At 41.5% G+C, this 17515-nt stretch overlaps 1 protein-coding gene across 10 annotated transcripts in view; it reads left to right on the top strand.

The window, feature by feature from the left end:
• The window catches only part of TANC2 (tetratricopeptide repeat, ankyrin repeat and coiled-coil containing 2), a 252991-nt gene that overhangs the window by 113925 nt on the left and 121551 nt on the right, over positions 1-17515 (top strand). For 9 of the 10 annotated variants that reach the window (XM_072886245.1, XM_072886241.1, XM_072886242.1 and 6 more), the window contains one exon: positions 13406-13516. The exons of the other annotated variant lie outside the window; for it this stretch is intronic. In XM_072886245.1, coding sequence (XP_072742346.1) covers positions 13406-13516 — 111 coding nt within the window. The remainder of the gene's footprint in view (positions 1-13405; positions 13517-17515) is intronic. 10 annotated transcript variants of the gene reach the window in all.

The raw sequence follows: 17515 nt of genomic DNA, 5'->3' as shown, positions 1-17515 counted from the left end.
CAAAAAATCCCCAACCCTACCTTTAAATAAATGACTATGAGCACTGTAATTCTGTATGTTCTAACTGTTAAATTATTCTTATTGGCAGTGCTGTTACTGCTGATGGTAATAACTGACAGCTGGGGAAGCTTTCACACTGTAATACCTAACTTAAAGATTTTCCAGCAATGAATACAAAAGCCACAGGGGAATTGCTGTAGATGTGCAGCCGGACACTGCACCAGCTCGCACTGATGTAGAGAAGGTTGGGACTACAAGAGCTGAGGGCCAAGGCAGCCAGCTGTCAGACTTGGTGGGATTTTGCCTGTTGTCTCAGCAGCATTCTTGGAGCTTTTGTATTGAATTTCTGTCTCCTTTCATCTTCTCTGTTTCTGCAAAGTATCAAATCTGTTTAGAGGGTCTGAAAGAGGGCTGTAAAGGCCCCTCGCCTCGCTTGCTTCTCTTGATCTGCTTTGGAGTCCTCAAAATGGGTGTCGTGGTTTAGCCCCAGCCAGGAACTAAGCACCACGCAGCCGCTCGCTCACTCCCCCCTGGTGGGATGGGGGAGAGAATCGGAAGAGCAAAAGTAAGAAAATTCGAGGGTTGAGATAAAGACAGTTTAATAGGTAAAGCAAAAGCCGCGCACGCAAACAAAGCAAAGCAAGGAATGCATTCACTACTTCCCATGGGCAGGCAGGTGTTCAGCCATCTCCAGGAAAGCAGGGCTCCATCACGCGTAACGGTTACTTGGGAAGACAAACGCCATCACTCCAAATGTCCCCCCTTCCTTCTTCTTCCCCAGCTTTATATACTGAGCATGACGTCATGTGGTATGGAATAGCCCTTTGGTCAGTTTGGATCAACCTTCCTGGCTGTGTCCCCTCCCAGCTGCTTCTGCACCTGGCAGAGCATGGGAAGCTGAAAAGTCCTTGGCTAGTGCAGCAACAACTAAAACATCTCTGTATTATCAACACTGTTTTCAGCACAAATCCAAAACATAGCCCCATACCAGCTACTCTAAAGAAAATTAACTCTATCTCATCTGAAACCAGGACAATGGGCAACAGGAGAGTGAGCAGAAGAGGAGAGAAGGTATGATAGGGGCCGGTTGGAAGATGAAGGCATCAGCATTGCGAGGAGATGGGACAGCTATCAGATACTGTGAAAGCTGGATAGGGAGAAAGTGTAGATGGAAAAAATGAAGCTTCAGTTCAGAGGGGGAGAAAGAATACTCAATTTGACAAAGGATAAAGATAAAGTGAAAAAGGGAAGATAAGGGCCCTGAAGATGCAGAGAAGAACCGAGGCAGGTGCGAGCTGGGATAAGGCAGCACTTCTGAGGCAGGTTACGAAACAAGTGTTTGTTCTGGGAGTTGCCTTTGTGGAAAATAGCATGCTCAGGAGCTTACAGAGGAACAAGGGGACGTTTGATCCTTTCATTGTAACGCCCTACTTTAAAATTTCTGTGATGGGTAGGAAAATCGCTCAGCAGAAGAAGAAGGAGCAGCAGCCGTGCCCGGTGTCACCCGCAGTCCATCAGCTGTCAGAGCTGGACCAAGCATTGCTCTTGCATTACAGACTGATTTTTAATTTCTTTTTTTTTTTTTTTTTTCCCCTGCTGTAAAATATCTGGCCCTAATGGAGCTTGATTCTTATCTCAGGCACACAAATGGCACCTGTGGCTGTATTTTGTAACATTAGCCAGCCACCACGCATGTTTAGACCCAGGGATGGATGGTGCGTCGTGGAGGGAGTTGTGGTCCCGCGTGTCTGTGATGAAGAGTGCAGCTCCTTGGCTTGGTACCGTTTGCAGGGTGTGGAAAGTTGAAACTTGGAATTTCTGCAAGGTTTTTCTCTGCAAAGATGAAGCCAGGCTTAGGAGAATACAGGTTTTTTTCCCCTGTTATAATTTTCTTTTTACCTTCTCAGTCATGGAAGTGAATAGGTGTAAGTGAGAAAATGTTTTTTGAAGGAAAGTCACCAGATTGGTGTGTTCCTTTCAATAAAAGGTCACTGGCCTTGTTGCGTGCCATGACTGTTGCTTCCTTGGCTTAGAAATGGGTGCTGAGAGCACTGCCTTCCCAGCAAAGTTAACATTATTTTTCACTTAAAGGACTGGACAGGACCTGGTCCTTCGTGGGACATCTTGCTGCTGTCGCAGGATGCACGTGCCACCGAAGTCTCGTAGAGATTGTTGGGTCTTAAATCCCATTACACTGAGAAACGTTGCTCTCTTCTGTCTGCCTGCGTCGTTGACAGAGGCAGGTCCAGCTGGTCTGCTTTAACCGTCTCTGTTCACACAAATAATCACATGTTCATTCGATGTTTTAATTAAATCATTTAGGCACGCCGTGTTTCCTTGTCCCTGTTCCTCTGTAGAAGGAAAGGCTGATGAGCAGTCATCGCTTCTCAAAACAGAAAGTTCTAACAGCTCATTTACTTCTACAAGTAAATAAAGAATTCTAAAAGCAAAGAATAAATTACTGAAAACTAAACATGGTTGAATGGTAGCAATTTCCTTAGGTAAAAAAACACCTTGTAAACACAGCATAATATAGTTTTTCAAGTGTTAACAAACAGGTTCAGCTAATTCAGGCTCGTGTCTTGCCAGATAAGCAGCTTCATTTTGAGGATACAGTATTCTGTGAAGCTCCTACCAGCAAAGAAATATGGATCCTAAATTCAGTTTCATATCAACTGAACAATTATGCATACATGTCAGTGTAATTACAGGCCTGCCTTTATCAGCTAAACCAACTAAATTAGTTTTAGCATAGCAAAATTTGAGTGACTGACACATAAATAAAATCACCTTATCTATTCACATCTTTTGCCTTCATTTTATATGCTGTTATCAAGTAATGAATTTATATTACCTTGTGTGCTATATAGTCCTGGTCATACACAATGGTATTGTATAGCGAACAGGATCTAGTCTCATATGTGCTTTAGCATGGGATTACTTGGGCTTTGAACGGTAGGGTATTTTACAGTTTAGCCTTCTCTCTTATCGTGGTTATAGTGTCTTGGTATGATCTTAAGGATATGGTGGGAGAATGAATTAGATTTTGTTTATGTGTGACTTAGGCTTACTCCTGGCCTTGGCCCCTGCTGCTTCTGTTCAAATCTAATTTGGCTATATAATTTGATGCCTACCTTTGATCATTCTTGGCTGCTTGTAAAATACTTAAAACAGCTTTCTTGCAGCAATGTCTAGAGTGAATAATTCCTTTTTGTTGTTCTTTTTCAGATCCCTTCCAAGCCTAGTGCACTTCTTAATTTTTTTACTGCTATAATACCAGGGGAGCACTAGAATTCAGAACAGCCCAACCTCACACACAGCCTTAGCAGAGGCAGCAGGTACCGACCTCGTAGGTACAAACGCCGCAAAGAAAGAATGACAGAGAAGTGGGTCTGTCTCAGACGGCAGCACTGGTAGAGCAGGTCATAGAAACGAACTGTGACAAAGCGTGAGGACCAGGAGGTGTTCAAGGATGCTGAATGACTGTCTTTGCTGTGTAACCTCTCGTTTATAACTGCCTTAACACCAGGCGGCTGAAAGGTGGCTGTTAGGGCTTAAAGTGCTGGAAAGGGCTCCGAGGGAGCTCTGGGAAACTACAGACCTGTTGGCCTGATGTCTGTATGGAGCAAATGAATAGGAAGTGCTCTGAAGGGCAGAGTTAATGCTCACCTGGATAAACAGAATATATTAGGAATAAATTAACGTGAGCATTGCCTAGCGGCGTTAGGCTCCCCCAGTCTGTCGGGATGTCTTTGGAAGAGTCATTGCCTGTGCGGAGGGGAATCCAAGTTGATAGTTTCCCTGAGTTTTCAGAAATGAGGTCGGCAGTGCAAAACCGGGAAGCGTTTTTTTCAAACTGTGTAGTTAATTTGCAGGAAGCTGTGCTGCGAGGTGTTGTGAATGCTGAAAATCTGTCTCAACAAGTGACTGGTTATATTAATGGAAGATTAATTTGTTGCGGGCTTTGGGGGATAACACTCTGGCTCAAAGTCCCTGCATCGCAACATGTGAGAGACTGTACAGAGCTCTCATCGTCCCCTTTTCCGTGCTCTTTGCTGGGCGTCTGAGCTCTCATCGTCCCCTTTTCCGTGCTCTTTGCTGGGCGTCTGGTGTTTGCTGCTAGAGACAGGTTGCTCAATGAACCCGACTCTCCCATTCTTAGGGGAAGGACAGCAGTTTGCAGAGACACACCATCTCCTGAGCTCTCCTGTAGCATCGCAAGCACTAGAAAAAATGTTGGTGTAATGGGGTAGGAGGGCAGCGATTCTGAACACTTTCTAGTTTAATGTGGCTTCACAGCTACACGTTGTGATTCAAGTATTATTGTAGTCAAATCTCAGTGTAAATAAAAATGGAGAGAAGGGCTGTACAAAAGAGGAAGACATACGCTACCAGGAAGATCAGCCTTATTTTGGAAGTGGTTATATTACACTTGCTCTTTTCTTCTGTGGGAAGAATCTTCAGTTAAATATATTTTCTTTTTTTCTAGTGAGTCGAGATGAATTAAGCTATGTTAAAAGTTCAGACAGGTTTCTACAGCCTGACCTGTTCAACATGTACAATTTAAAAAGCCCCATAAAACAACAGCCCCTTGTTGGGGACACTGTAGCAACCAGGCATTTTTTCCCCAAGATCTGTCTTACAATCAGCTTCATACAGAAAAGAGGAAAATGTGTAGCTGTTTGTTTAATTTCTAATTTCTCTCATGAAAGTTTACCTTGAAATCTGAGCACTGTGTTTTGATGAGTCAGGCTTTATGTTTAGAAAATGGTGAAATGGTTTCTTTCTAAAGAGCGAAATAACGAGGTTACCTATAATTTGATTAAAGTGCCCAGGCTCTTTGCTGCTTTCTTTAGAATAAATGTTCTTTTCAGTATATCCAGGTCTTTTTTTGAAAGTTTTTCTCATTTTTAGTGCCAGTGCAATATTTGAGTCACTGAATTGCTGAAAGAAGAACTCCAGGATAGTAGGAGATTGAATGGGAATAACGCGATTCAGCACTCATGTTTTGTTGCATTCTCCTCTCATCTGTTTTAAATTTAACATTTAATGAAATAAAACTGTTGGGAAGAGGGATGTGAGGGGGGTGAGGAATGCTTTCCCCTCCAGCTCTGCCCCATCCCGTTTCTGCCATTTGGGAAGATTCTTTGGGTATTTGAGCAGACCTTACATAAGCTAAAAATTTTGATGATGTGATTCCATCCTGTAGTCCCAGGTCTTCGTTCACTCTGTTTTCTTTTTATAACCAAAGTCTGAAACTTGAAAAGGAAAACTGACTGCAACAGAAATTTATGAAAAATATCAGTGGGTGAATTGCTTATTTTCATAAAAAGATGACTTGGAAAGCTGGATCAAGTGATGCTGACTTCCTTTCTCTTCTTTCATCCTCCTCCTCTTATACACAAGTTTCTACCTTGAGTCACACATGAGGAATTTCTACTAAAAGAGGCAATTTTAAAAGACTTCAGAAGATGCTGAAAAGAAGAATTTTAGATGGGAAATGACGTGGAGAAGTCTACTACTGTGACACAGCTCCAAGGAGTCAAAAACAATTTGCCAAGTTGGAATGGAAAGATGAAAGTACCATATCCTCCTCCTGCCATGTCTATATGTTAATTAAATAACTTGCTTCTCCTCAGAGCTGTCTCCCCTACGGGGATAAAGACTTTTTGGCAGCCCACGTTGGAAATAAACTTATCTACAGGGAAAGAGGGAGGGTTTTTTTCTTTCTGGGATCATTAATAGGAGCAACTTTCTTCCTAAAGGCTTGCCAGAGTATTCTAGGCAACAGCTGCTCAACAGATTCACGCTGGGATGCTCTGACTGGTCTAACCTAAACCAAAAACATTTGGGCTGACCCAGGGGAGGGCTGCTTTGCTGTCTGTTGTCTCCAGCAGTGATAAGTTTGATAACAAATTGCTGTTCCATTTGCTCTAAATGACAGAAAATCGTTGCATAGTAATAAGCAAAATGGAAATTGAGCTAAAATTTTTTTCTGGAAGTGCAGCCTGCATACAGGTTAGTATTTTAGGGGAAATTATTTTCTTTCTGAATACGCAAATTTATTGCAAACATCATTGTACTAACCATTATTCAGCTTTTCACACAGAAATCTGTATTATTTTATTCTGTATGTATTGAAAATACATGTAAGCCTTTCTAAACCAAGTTATTTTCCCCCTTGAAAATGGATTAGGAGTGTCTGTTCGTACAGAAGGTGATTTGATCAAGTATTTGTTTTTATTTGAGAGAGGCTGTAATAATTTAAGTAAGAGGAGTTATAATTTGATTTAATTAAAATACTTTTCTAGAAGACTCCTTTCTGATGTCCCTGAACACCGTTTGGTAACATTACTGCTATGGCCTGATACTGTTTTCTGTGCCTTGTACAGAACTGTTCATCTGGAGAGACACAGAGAGGGCGAAATAATTTTCGAGCAGGTCTCTGTGGTCCCACAGGATCACGGAATCCACTCCTCCGGAGAAGGTTGTTCCTCATTTTTACAAAAAACATTTTCAGAAGCAGTATTAGGCAGAACCTTCATGTTACAGACTCCTTATAGTTTAAGGAAGAATTTTTAAATTAAGACAGCTTTTGACAGTTGCTTATTTTAACTCTCCTTCTCCCTTGCTGTTCTTCCATTACCAGCTCACTGGACTCCCTTCCTGCTTTTTGTGCTCTGTTCCTCTTTCCACTTTCATTTCCTTCAATTTTCTTGTTTCAGGACCTTATCTCCTAAACTAAACATGTTTTCTGAAAGTTTTGGAACAAGTGTGATGTTTCCAGACAACACATTGTTCTCGCTGCTTGTATGTTCTGCCCTACCCACAATGCTGTGATAACTGTGTGATGAAAGGAGAGAGGCTTTAAAACGTAATTTAAAAAGCTTTTATACTCTCAAATAACAGAAGGGAAAAAACTGTTACTGTTACAGAGTGGTTTCTGTAAAATAATGCTGGATTATCTGAAGAAAGATGTTAACCTGTAATTTCACTATTTTAATGATTTTTTTTTTTATTTATACCTAAAAATCCTAATTACACATAGCTGCTATATTAGTGCCACAGCAAAAATAATCATGTGGTCTGTAATTTTCTCTTTTTACGCCTCTTACCTCAGCAAAATAAAGAGTCATTTGGGACCAGAGGCAGCAATGAAAGCTACATCTCTCATGTTTTGGGTGTAGTCCAGCTGTGTTGAATCTGACAGTTATTTGTTCCAGGAGCTCCGTGGATCAATAGCACTGCAGCACTTAAAACATTTTAGTACGAGGGAGACTTCAATAAAGTCTACTCTCCGCAGCATTACGTAGCCATTGGGCAGCTTCCAGCACGTGAATCAGCCTTTGGCACGGCAGCCGTCGTTATTAAGTAAAGCTGGGGAAGGGATGATGCGCAAAGCGCCCGCTTTTACTCTCCTTAAATACGAGTTTCCAAAGTTTGCTCTTCAGACCGGTCCTCTGGCTCTTCCCATCACAGCATAACTTGGGCAGGATTTTGTAAAAGCTTGTGCGTTTGGGGGATTGCATTCTCTCCATACAGAATTTATGTTATAATGTTGTGCTTACAATATTTACAAATACAATGTTTAAGTGCACAATTCAGCTCCTCTGCAGCTGAACCAGTTGCAAGAGATGGGCGTGCAGCACACAGAGCAGTTCACTTGTTTTCATCATTCGTGGCACTCTTTCAGCCTGTGATAAAACTGGTGTTTTTACACAAAGATAGCAAATTTCATTAGTTCATCCTCTTCTGGCAGATGGAAGGCTCAAAGCATAGTTGCAATTCAGCTGTACTTGCGTGTAAGCCAGGGAGAGGACAAAACTGGGGAGAAAAGCTGATTGTGAGCCGAGCTCCTCAGCTGGACTCTGCTCGGGACCTGCCTCATAGGAGCGAGTCAAGAGAATTCAGGCGCGTGGCCACGCTGCGTTTGTATTTATAACGATGAGGTATGTGAGTTTGTGTAATAAAAAGCTGTAGTGGTTTGCACTAATGCGGTTCAGGGCACCATAACGTACATTTCTCTAATGCTTGTAAGGAGCCGATGCAAGGAGAGGCTCCCAGGTCCCCTCGGATGGTCAATCCATCGTTCATGCTGTAGAAAAAGAGTTGCTCTTTCCTCCAGCATCTGCCTTGTCCATAGACAGACTGGTTTCTTGTGTATCTTTATGGGTGCATGCATACACACACACACACGAAGAAAGGTATAGGTATATATATTGTAGTCAAACTGTGGAATGAATTCAAATGTACTGAAATAACTGCCTGAAAAACCACTTTGTTCAATCAGGTCATTAGATGTTAATAACCCTTTTTTAGTGAAACATTCCTTTCAGAGCTGAAACTGAATTTAGTAGATGAAGCCTTTTGCTAATCCATGATAATTTCCTTTTATCAATGCCTTTTAATCTAAAGAAAACCTTTTTTTTTTTTTTAATTAAAATACTAACTCATCTATGAATTACGTGACAATGAAATGGTAATGTAGAAAATGCAATAGAATTAGGAAGCTCAATAGACCGAACTAGAACACAATGCTAATAGAGATAAAATGATTACTCTGAAAGAATAAACACATCCTGGTTTTACTTTGGTTTATTTTTATTTGGTAGTAGCTTAGATGCTTGCCGTTGGTCACAAACAGCACCAGAACTGATCCCAGGGCTCTATGCGGATGTACAAAAGGACAAACCATCAGCAGCCCCTGGTATTTGAAGCGTTTTCTGTGTTGGAGGGGCCCCGCAGCTCTCCCGTACTGCTCGTTCCAGCCTCTGGAAAGAGAGCTTCAGGAATGACTAGTATGGGCATACAAGTTTGAGGAGTATTATGAATTGGGCTCTTGGTTTCTGTTCCTCAGGTGGGCACACTCTGAATCTCTGTTTCTAAAGAGACTCTTAAAAAGCCAGTCTGCAGACTGCTTGACATTGCAGCTTCTAATAAAATATTTTCCCTAGTGTTAGTTTAACAGGGCTTTATTGCAGTCCTGTGCATCTATTCTCAATACATGTTTGCGTATGTATGCTTTTGAATTCACACCTAGCTGTAGTGTTAGGCGACAAGGTTATTTCTCTTCTGTCATCAGAGGAAAGAAAACGGAGCGTCTCCATCTCCGCTGATGAAGAAGCATTGTTGGGGCTCAGCTTTGGATTTTATTGACTGTGTCTTCCGTTGTATGGCTCTTCTATTGTAAGAAGCTGCCTACAGGTTAATAATCAACAGGCAATCCCGAAACCCAGATAACAGAATTCTTCCTTTTTAGGAGGACAGTTTCTCTCAAACGTATACTTTTCCAAAAAATATGTTATATACAGTTTTTAAACTGTTTTATATTCCTGTCTGTTTTCAAGACTTCAGTCATTGGTGACAGCATAGTACTTCCAGTGTCTGTGTGGATATTAAGAAGAATTAGCGTGAAAACCGAGAAAGAAATAATTTCTGTCTTTGTCCACACTGGAAGATAGACCACCTGCTGCAGCAAGTGTCATAAATGAGCCATCTAATTAAACTTTCTGAATGTGTGCCCTGGTAATTGTTTTGCATTACGTGGTTAATTCCTCCCCCAGAATTAGCATTGCTTTCCTTGCGCAGGAAAAGTTGCTGTCAAAGTCAAATGAGAATTTTATTTGCACTGAAGGAAGGATTTTCAGTTTTGCTCTACTGGCTTGGATACCGATGGGGATTAATCTGGCGAAGAACTGCAGGAACTAGCCCCCAAAATGTGCAGTATTTGTTTTAAATAACTTCTCTAGCTATTTAAATTTAAGTTCCTACATTAGTAGTAGCAAGTCAGTTCCTATATGACGCCAGTGTTGTTTGTCATTGAGCCCTTGGGAGCAGGACCGGCCCGTTGGGTGTACGTACAGCACGGGCTGCTGCTGTCAGCAGTGAACGGGCGGTGGGACCCGAGTGACGAGGTTGTGACTTTAGGCTACTCGTGATCAGTACATTTTTCTGAGTTAAATGTGCATTTTGCAGTTCTAGAAAGAGCGCTACTAATTACTGACATCTTCACTGAATTAATTGTATTTTTATAACTGGTTCTTGCAAACATCCTTTTTTCCAGTATTTTTGGAAGGAATACTGTCCTCTGCTCAAAAACTTGCAGTTGTGTAACAGGAAAGGCTATTTCGATGCTGTTTAATGCCTAGAGTCGGTCTGTTTCGTACAGAAAATCTTACAGAAATAAGAGGCGTAAAGGACTGAGGCAGGTATAGAATACTTCAAATATTTTTTTCATGCTTTTGTTAGTTTTTATAGCGTGTGCCAAATGCTCATCCCATGACTTTGATCATAAGATTTGCCTGTGCTCACAGGAGGATGTTCAGGACCTAGGCAAACTGTTGTGTGTGGAAAGTCACTTTTATAAAAAGATCAATGTTATGCTTTAACATTCGGCTAAAAAATGGCAAAAGAGATTTCTGAATATATGGCATTTCCATTTGTTACTTATTCCAGTAGAAAACTAATGCCCAAACATGAATCTGTCAGGATAATCTTTGTCTGGACAGGAGTCAGGAGTGCTTAATTCTTTTACGTGAAAATCCTACTTTCATGTAATCGGGTTACATATGAGTTAGGATGGCTTTTTGTCTTTTTCAGGTTCAGAATATCTGAATTAAAGAAACTATTGCTCTGTGGCTTTTTCCTGATCTGCAGTTACACTGAGAAGATTGTATTGACTTGAGCCTTTTAAAGTAAACTGTTGTCTTTAAGTCGTGTTGACATAGCGTATCTTGTCTGGTGGTAACATGCATTTTTAAGACTTAAGTCATGCTTTTTAGGGAGCAAAAACATGAACATTGTAAAATGACGTGTATGACTAAACTTGCAGTACATTGAGAATTCACCACGTTAACATGAAGTTCTTCATTGCCCTCAAAAGAAAAATTGGTGGATCAGCTTGTTGAATCTACGAGCTGATCACTTCTGCTGTCGTAGGTCAGTTGTTTGGAGAAGGCAGGAATTAATCGGGCAATGGGGTCAACTCCTCAGTGAGGAGTAAAGAAGATCCAGAAGAGATGCAGAAATAAAACCCATGCTGAAATGGGAGATGGCTGTATTCATTCCTTACGGATGGGAGTTGACCCCTTAGGTGCTGATCTATCGAAACGTGCAGGTTCTGCAACTTCTGCAGGCTTCTGAGTCCGCACAGAAAGCGGCATAGTCGGTATCATCAGCCCCCTCTTTGTTTTTTAAATTTCTTCTTCCTCTTTGGGTTAGTAACTCCAATAATCTTCAGTGCAATACCTTCTGGTGACAATCCCATTGCAGTAATTAACATCTCTTGAACTATGAAAACCATGTGTATTCTGTATTTCAGAACAAAATGAGCATTGCCAAGTGTCGCATTGGATGATTTATGGTTCTAGCGTTAGCCAGAAACGATAAAGAAAAGATGAGCTATTTCTAATATATATTATCAAAATGACTGTTACTGGGGCTGTGGTAAAACATTTGAAATAAACATATTTGTTAAAACTGCAATTACAAATGAAATATTAGTAGATTGGCCCGTGCAGAATTATTATTCTAAACAATTTTCATGCCATAGTAATAATCTTCTCAATATTTACGTGTTTTCATTACATCAGTATCTGGCACAAGATCATTACTGTGAATAATTTTTTCACTGGTGTTGGCCAATTTGCAAGCTGACAGGGTGCTTGTGCATGCATGTGTGGGGCTTGGGGGGTTCTATACAATTGCCTACTGGCTCGCGGTGTTTGGCGTCAGGTTGTGTGTCTGAGCAGGGCTGCACGTCCCTGCGCTTCACGTGCCGGTGGGATGGCGGCCGGGCCGGGGGGGAGAAGGGGGCTTCAAGCTGCCCTTATCTCCCGCCAGTCCCTCGCATTCCTCTCCCCTGGCACGGCTCGTGTTACGCCAGCCCCTATGGACTCTGGAGGGCAATGTGCTGTAAATACATCTCATAGTCATCCAGGATATTCTTGTGCAAAATGGTAGCACAGTACCTTTTTTTTCCTCACCAGGTCGGGTCTCCTAGGACGGATCATTAGGGGGAAGAGAGTCAGGAGGGAGTTGAGCACCTATTTTGGTACAGAGAAGGGGGGGTCTGATTCCTTGCTTATATTCTGCTTCTCAGGGACTTTCTATTGAAAAAACATACCCTAACCCTTATCTCTGTTTTCCACACCCTCCTTTTAAAAATTCCTGTGATCATTTATGTACCGGCTCCGCTAGCGAGAGCCAGCTAGTTGTGTGTATGTAGTCTTTCTGGTTCTTCATCATCGGAATTGCTAATCCTTTTCCAACTGCAGGGCCAACCATGTTGGCTGTGTGCAGGCTCCTTAAAAGCAAGAGATTTATTGCTGCCTCAGAGGTCATCATTTGACCTGGTGAGCATTTATTACAGGAGATGCATGAGAGCAAACATCCCCCCCATCTTTAGTTTCAGATCCCAAATTTAATTTGCAGGACAGAGAACTATAAATATAAATTATGTAAATCGAGGCTATTACGCTGAGAATCAGAGAGGCATGAAGCATGCTGACCCACAATACTGTCTGTAGAGTGGCTTTTCAAATTAGCCTTTCACTTTAATGGGCATGTGAGTTTAACTTTGAAATGTAATATAATAATCTCTGCGTATAACTTATTCACTAGTTCTATTTCTCTGGTCTGGCAGGAATATCTGTTTAAAAACTTCTTAATAAATGTAATTATTTTATTACAAACAAATGTTTCACAGAACTTTGTGTCTTTTAGAATTCAGACTGTTAAAATGTGGAAAAATCCCATTTCTGTAGCATTAGTGGTCAATACTGCTTTGTTACAGACAGTTTTACCTTTTCCCTGTTCTTTATTTAAGTCTCTTGAATCTTTTCTGGATTTGCAAGGATAAAAGCGGAGTGCTCGTTTTTTGTCTTGGACAGCATTAGCTTTACTCTGATCTTTTGTGTTGAACACCAAATCTGTTTGGTCAGACATTCAGAATGTTTTGAAATTGAAATTTTATGTTCAAAGGAAACAATTACTGAACATGGAATTTCTGTATTCATGTTATATATTTATAGTTAACTATCTTAAACCCTGATGGGCTTTGTGTACATCTCTATGATCTTAGCTCTTCTGTGGTTGCTGAATCCAGGCCCATTTGCTTCCTATAAAAAAAATTTAATAAAGTAGGAAAAAAGGAAGTGTTTAAGAGTATCAAGAATGTGCCTCAGTACTCACACACTTTAAAGTAAGACTGTACAGTTTGAAAGTTTTAACAAGAGCCATCGCCTTTGTAAAGAATGCAGATAATTTTTTTTTTCTGGCCAAAAAAAAAAAAAAAGGGTAACCTGATATGAGTCTGACAGTGTCGTTTAGTTAAGTGCTTCCATCTGTTGCTTGCTATTTCCCTTACTCATGACCTCTCTTTCTCTTTCTCCCTCCTTCTCCTTAGCCCCTTTGAGGAAAGCAAAGTTTGTTGAGAGCCCTCGAATCCCAGAGTCTGAGCTTGGCTCACCAACACTTTCTTCAGCACAGAAACTGGACGTTGATGCATACTGCCCTGGTAAGCTGCATGCAAAGGCTCTGCGTTAAAAGAGGGAGAACAGGCAATTTCAGCCCAGAAGTGGTTTTAAATGTAGTACGGCTCCTTTTTCTAGATGGTTGATTGGACCTTCCCCAGCCAAGTTTCATTGACTTGGAAACTTGAATAAGTATTAGTTTCTAATTGATACCCATTTATGTTTGTTACTTGCAATTTTGCGTGTGGCCGCTCTCCCCTCAGACTAATTTGGAAGATCTAGAGAGTTGCTTTTGAGAAGATAAAAATGATCCAATAAACATACTACTTCAAATTTAATTTTTAATGCTGGTCTTCAGAGAGGCTGGAATAAAACCGGATTTCAGAAATATCACTAAATCAACTAATGTGAAACTATGGAATTTTGTTTACCTGCATCCAAGAATATTATTTTGGGGGTTTTTGGGGGGGTTGTTTTTGTTTTTTTAAAGAAATATCTTCTAATTTATGTATCCTGTAGTAACTGCTCTTAAAAGTATACATCTTACTAGAGGCCTCTGGTTGAAACATAAATAGAAGTGGGTCGTGTCCCTCCCTGGCTTAACCCCGTGTGCGTCTGACGGTTCGGGCAGGCAGTTGCATAAATACCTTCAAGCCCAGACAGACCTCATGCAGATGTGTGAGTGCCGTTAAATCTTTATATAGCTGCGTCTCGCCGCCAACTCGGTATCATTTCCCAGATTCTTCCTAACTTGGAAGTGGCAACCTGGGGAGGGCTGGAGGCTGCGGAGGTACTGCCCTTGGAGGAGGCTGGGACCGCCACCGTCTTAAAGCAGCAGCAAGTGTTTCAATGGATTTTTTGCTGAATTCTCCAGTTTCCTTCCCTGGTTTTCCCTAGTTTATGAATCAAAGGGGCCCATATTCAGCATAGGCCTAGGATGGGGTAAAAGGATGTCAGGTGTTTTGAAATGGCATGTAAATATGTGACATCTTCCTCTTAAATCTATAGCTACTATAGAAAAGGTCATATTAATAAATGATTCTCTGAAATCAGGCTATCATTTATTTCGGTGGATGGTGAGCTTATAGAGTATTCACAATTGGAGGAATTAATTGAATGTTGTCCAAATTTTGAATGTGGGCTTTCTTTGATGTATTGTGTTGGAAAGAGGAGTTGTCTTAGAAAAAAAGACAGCCCCTGTACTTGGAAATGCCTCGTTTGAGGCCATAGTTGCTGTGAAAAGTGCTCCTTCTTTTTCAGTCATCATGAATTACAATTCAAATTTTGCTGTTGCAGTCCTTTCTTCTTCTAACTAAATAGCTTCTACTGTCGTGTTTATAATTGTTAATAATTATAAACTTATTATGATTGCATCCACAGAGAATTATAATTGAATTGTAAATTTGGCTTAAAAAGCTTAAATTCCACGTTCCCATGTCTTGCGTTACGTCTTGCAGGCGTGCCTGCACGTGTGCCCTGCCCTAGCTTCTCTCACCAGGGTGTTTTGAAGGGCAGGACTCCTGCCAAGCCCAGGAGTGGGCTCTGACAATGGGATCTACGATTTTTTTTTTTTCCCTTTTGATCTCCTTCTCTTGCTGATAGTGTAGCGATCTGAAAGGAAAAGTGGAGTTTCCTACTGCCTTGAAGTATCATTAAAGAAACATGAAGCAGCATTAAGGAAAGAAAAAAAGTGAGACCAAGGAAGAGAGTTGTCATAGTACGTGCTAGTGAGCAGCACTACCTTGGAGTAATGGTAGAAACTTCAGATTAGGGGGTTCAGGTTGCTTCAGATTGCTAAACTGTGCGTGCCCAGGGAGCTGCTGGGGAGCACTCCTCCGTTGTGTCCATGCATGCTTGGCGCCCAGGACCTCGTCCAGCTGGGAAGCAGCCAGGGACTGCAGCTTCTGAAGGGCCCAGCCAGGTTGGTGTTAGCAGTGTGAGACAGGCAGGTGGAGGTGGAACAGAGGAGTCTGTTGGGGAAGGGTTTCTGAAGCTGTCCGTAGAAGGAAGTTTGTGGCACACACAGTTTTCCTCTTGCAATGCTGCAGTTCCTCCCTTCTTCCCTCCGCTCAGAGCTGCAGCGAGGTGCTGGCAAGCAGTCGTCCCACGGATGTTTGCTCATCTTCTACGGTAGAAATGGATTATGCTTCACCTGCCTGGATTTATGGTTCCTGCTGTGAAAATAGCGGTAACATGAGGGCTGGAGGTTTTCCTGGGCTAGAAGGCTGGATTAAAGGAGCTCAGGAGATGAGACCTTGGAAAGAAGTAGGTGGCTGGGGAAGGACCCTTGTGTAAAGAAGAAAAGAAGGAACAAAGATCTGGACAACTCATAAGGACCAAAGGACTTAGAGTCTGGGCATAGCGTCTGGCTCCTGATGGGAAGGTGGAGGAAGAGGGGCCGAGTCCTACTCTGGACTGCAGCAAAGCCTGCAGGCACTGTCTGTAATCAGTTTTCCAAGGAAATACAGCTCCTTTCTTCAGTGTGAGGCTTATTTTAACCCTCTTCTAAAATCTGTGCATCCTGTGAAGGATGTTAGCACACAGTGTTGAATCCTGAGTGTTTCCAGGAATGATGGTACGAGTTGAAAGAAAAAAAAAAACAACAACCAAGGCTGAAGATATGCTAGAGCCTAGCAATTGAGTGGAGGTGGAGTGGTTTGTAAAGTGATCCCTGACAAGTAATGTAATTAATTATACACTTAAAGGCAGTTTAAAACACTAAATAGCAACGAGGAGAGAACATTATCTACTCTGCATATAGAAATTATTATTTCAATTTGAGATGCCTAGAGATGAATTTTTGCTCAATGCTAAAATGTTTATTTTGAGGCTTCAGGCAAATTTCAGCACATTCCAGGGAGGTGGTTTCCTGAGCAACCACCGTGCCACCGCTCGGCCTCTCGTGCCGCTGCAGGGAATTACTGCTTTTGACATCTTGCAGGGTGAATCGGTGTGCGAGGTGATGCGCTCCAGACATTTTAACTTTGAGGAAGGAAAAAGGAGAATCAGGTGGCTAGTCTCTTTTGAGGGAAGTTCTAATAGGAAGGGCATAGTAAGCTTTAAGCTTGATAGAAAATTTTTTTTGGAACTCTCTTCTTTGTTTTGCCAAAGAAGGCCATTAAATTCTGTAAGATGAATTTAATCTATTTAAGTGAAAGCAGAAATTGGCCCACATTTTATAGTTGTTGCATTTAAGATGATGACAAAAAAGCTGTTTCGTGGCTTTGAGAAACCCATTTCTATCAGAAATATATTTCTGTAAAAGTTTTTGTGATTGCAGTGGTCATTTAGAGTTCAGTCAAGCCCTTTTTGACTTGGAGTGTCTGTGGTGGAGAAGGAGTTGTTCCTTGTTTCTTGACTTAGTGGTGACTTTATAAGGAGGATCTGAAAGGAGTTTGATCTATCCTCCCTCCCTGCCTGCTCCAATCCTGCAGGCACTGTTTGGCAGAGAAGTTTGCATTTTCCTTCTTGTCAAACTTTCTAAGACAGTGGGACAGCTCGGGGATGACACCTGCATGGCCATCATCGCTCTTTAAGTTGGGATAGCATGGAACAACAGGAGTTGACCTTCAGACCTCTGTTGTTCAACTGTTAAACCTTTTCTGTAACGGTCTGGTGATTCACAGTTGAATGTGTAATTGTTTTTTCCCCAAATTTATCACACCTCACTCCTTCTGCCTGGTGGCACTGCTTGTGTAGTGAATGGTGTCCTGGCTTCTTGGTTCTGCTTAGTTGTGTATCATGAGGGCATCTTTCTTTGAACTGCTTTTTGTTTTTAGCATGGTAGCTAAAACATGTTTTGACTTAAAAGTGCTCAGGAAACCTATTGGGAACAGTCTGAGATGGATGGTGCTTTCAGGTAATTGCCTTTTGTCTTAGATCAATGTTTGCAGTTGCATTTTGCGTGATTTATTACCTTGTCGTTATGTTTCAAAGGCTGGGGATGTTATGACATTATCTTTTAATTTGATTAAATTCTTCTTCAGAAATTTTGGGACACAAATCTTAAATGTCTGGTCAGGGGATGTTTGCTTGTTCCACAT

This window comes from Ciconia boyciana, chromosome 22, assembly GCF_034638445.1.
Source record: "Ciconia boyciana chromosome 22, ASM3463844v1, whole genome shotgun sequence".
Taxonomy (NCBI): Eukaryota; Metazoa; Chordata; class Aves; order Ciconiiformes; family Ciconiidae; genus Ciconia; species Ciconia boyciana.
This window is presented reverse-complemented; position numbering and strand designations above follow the sequence as displayed.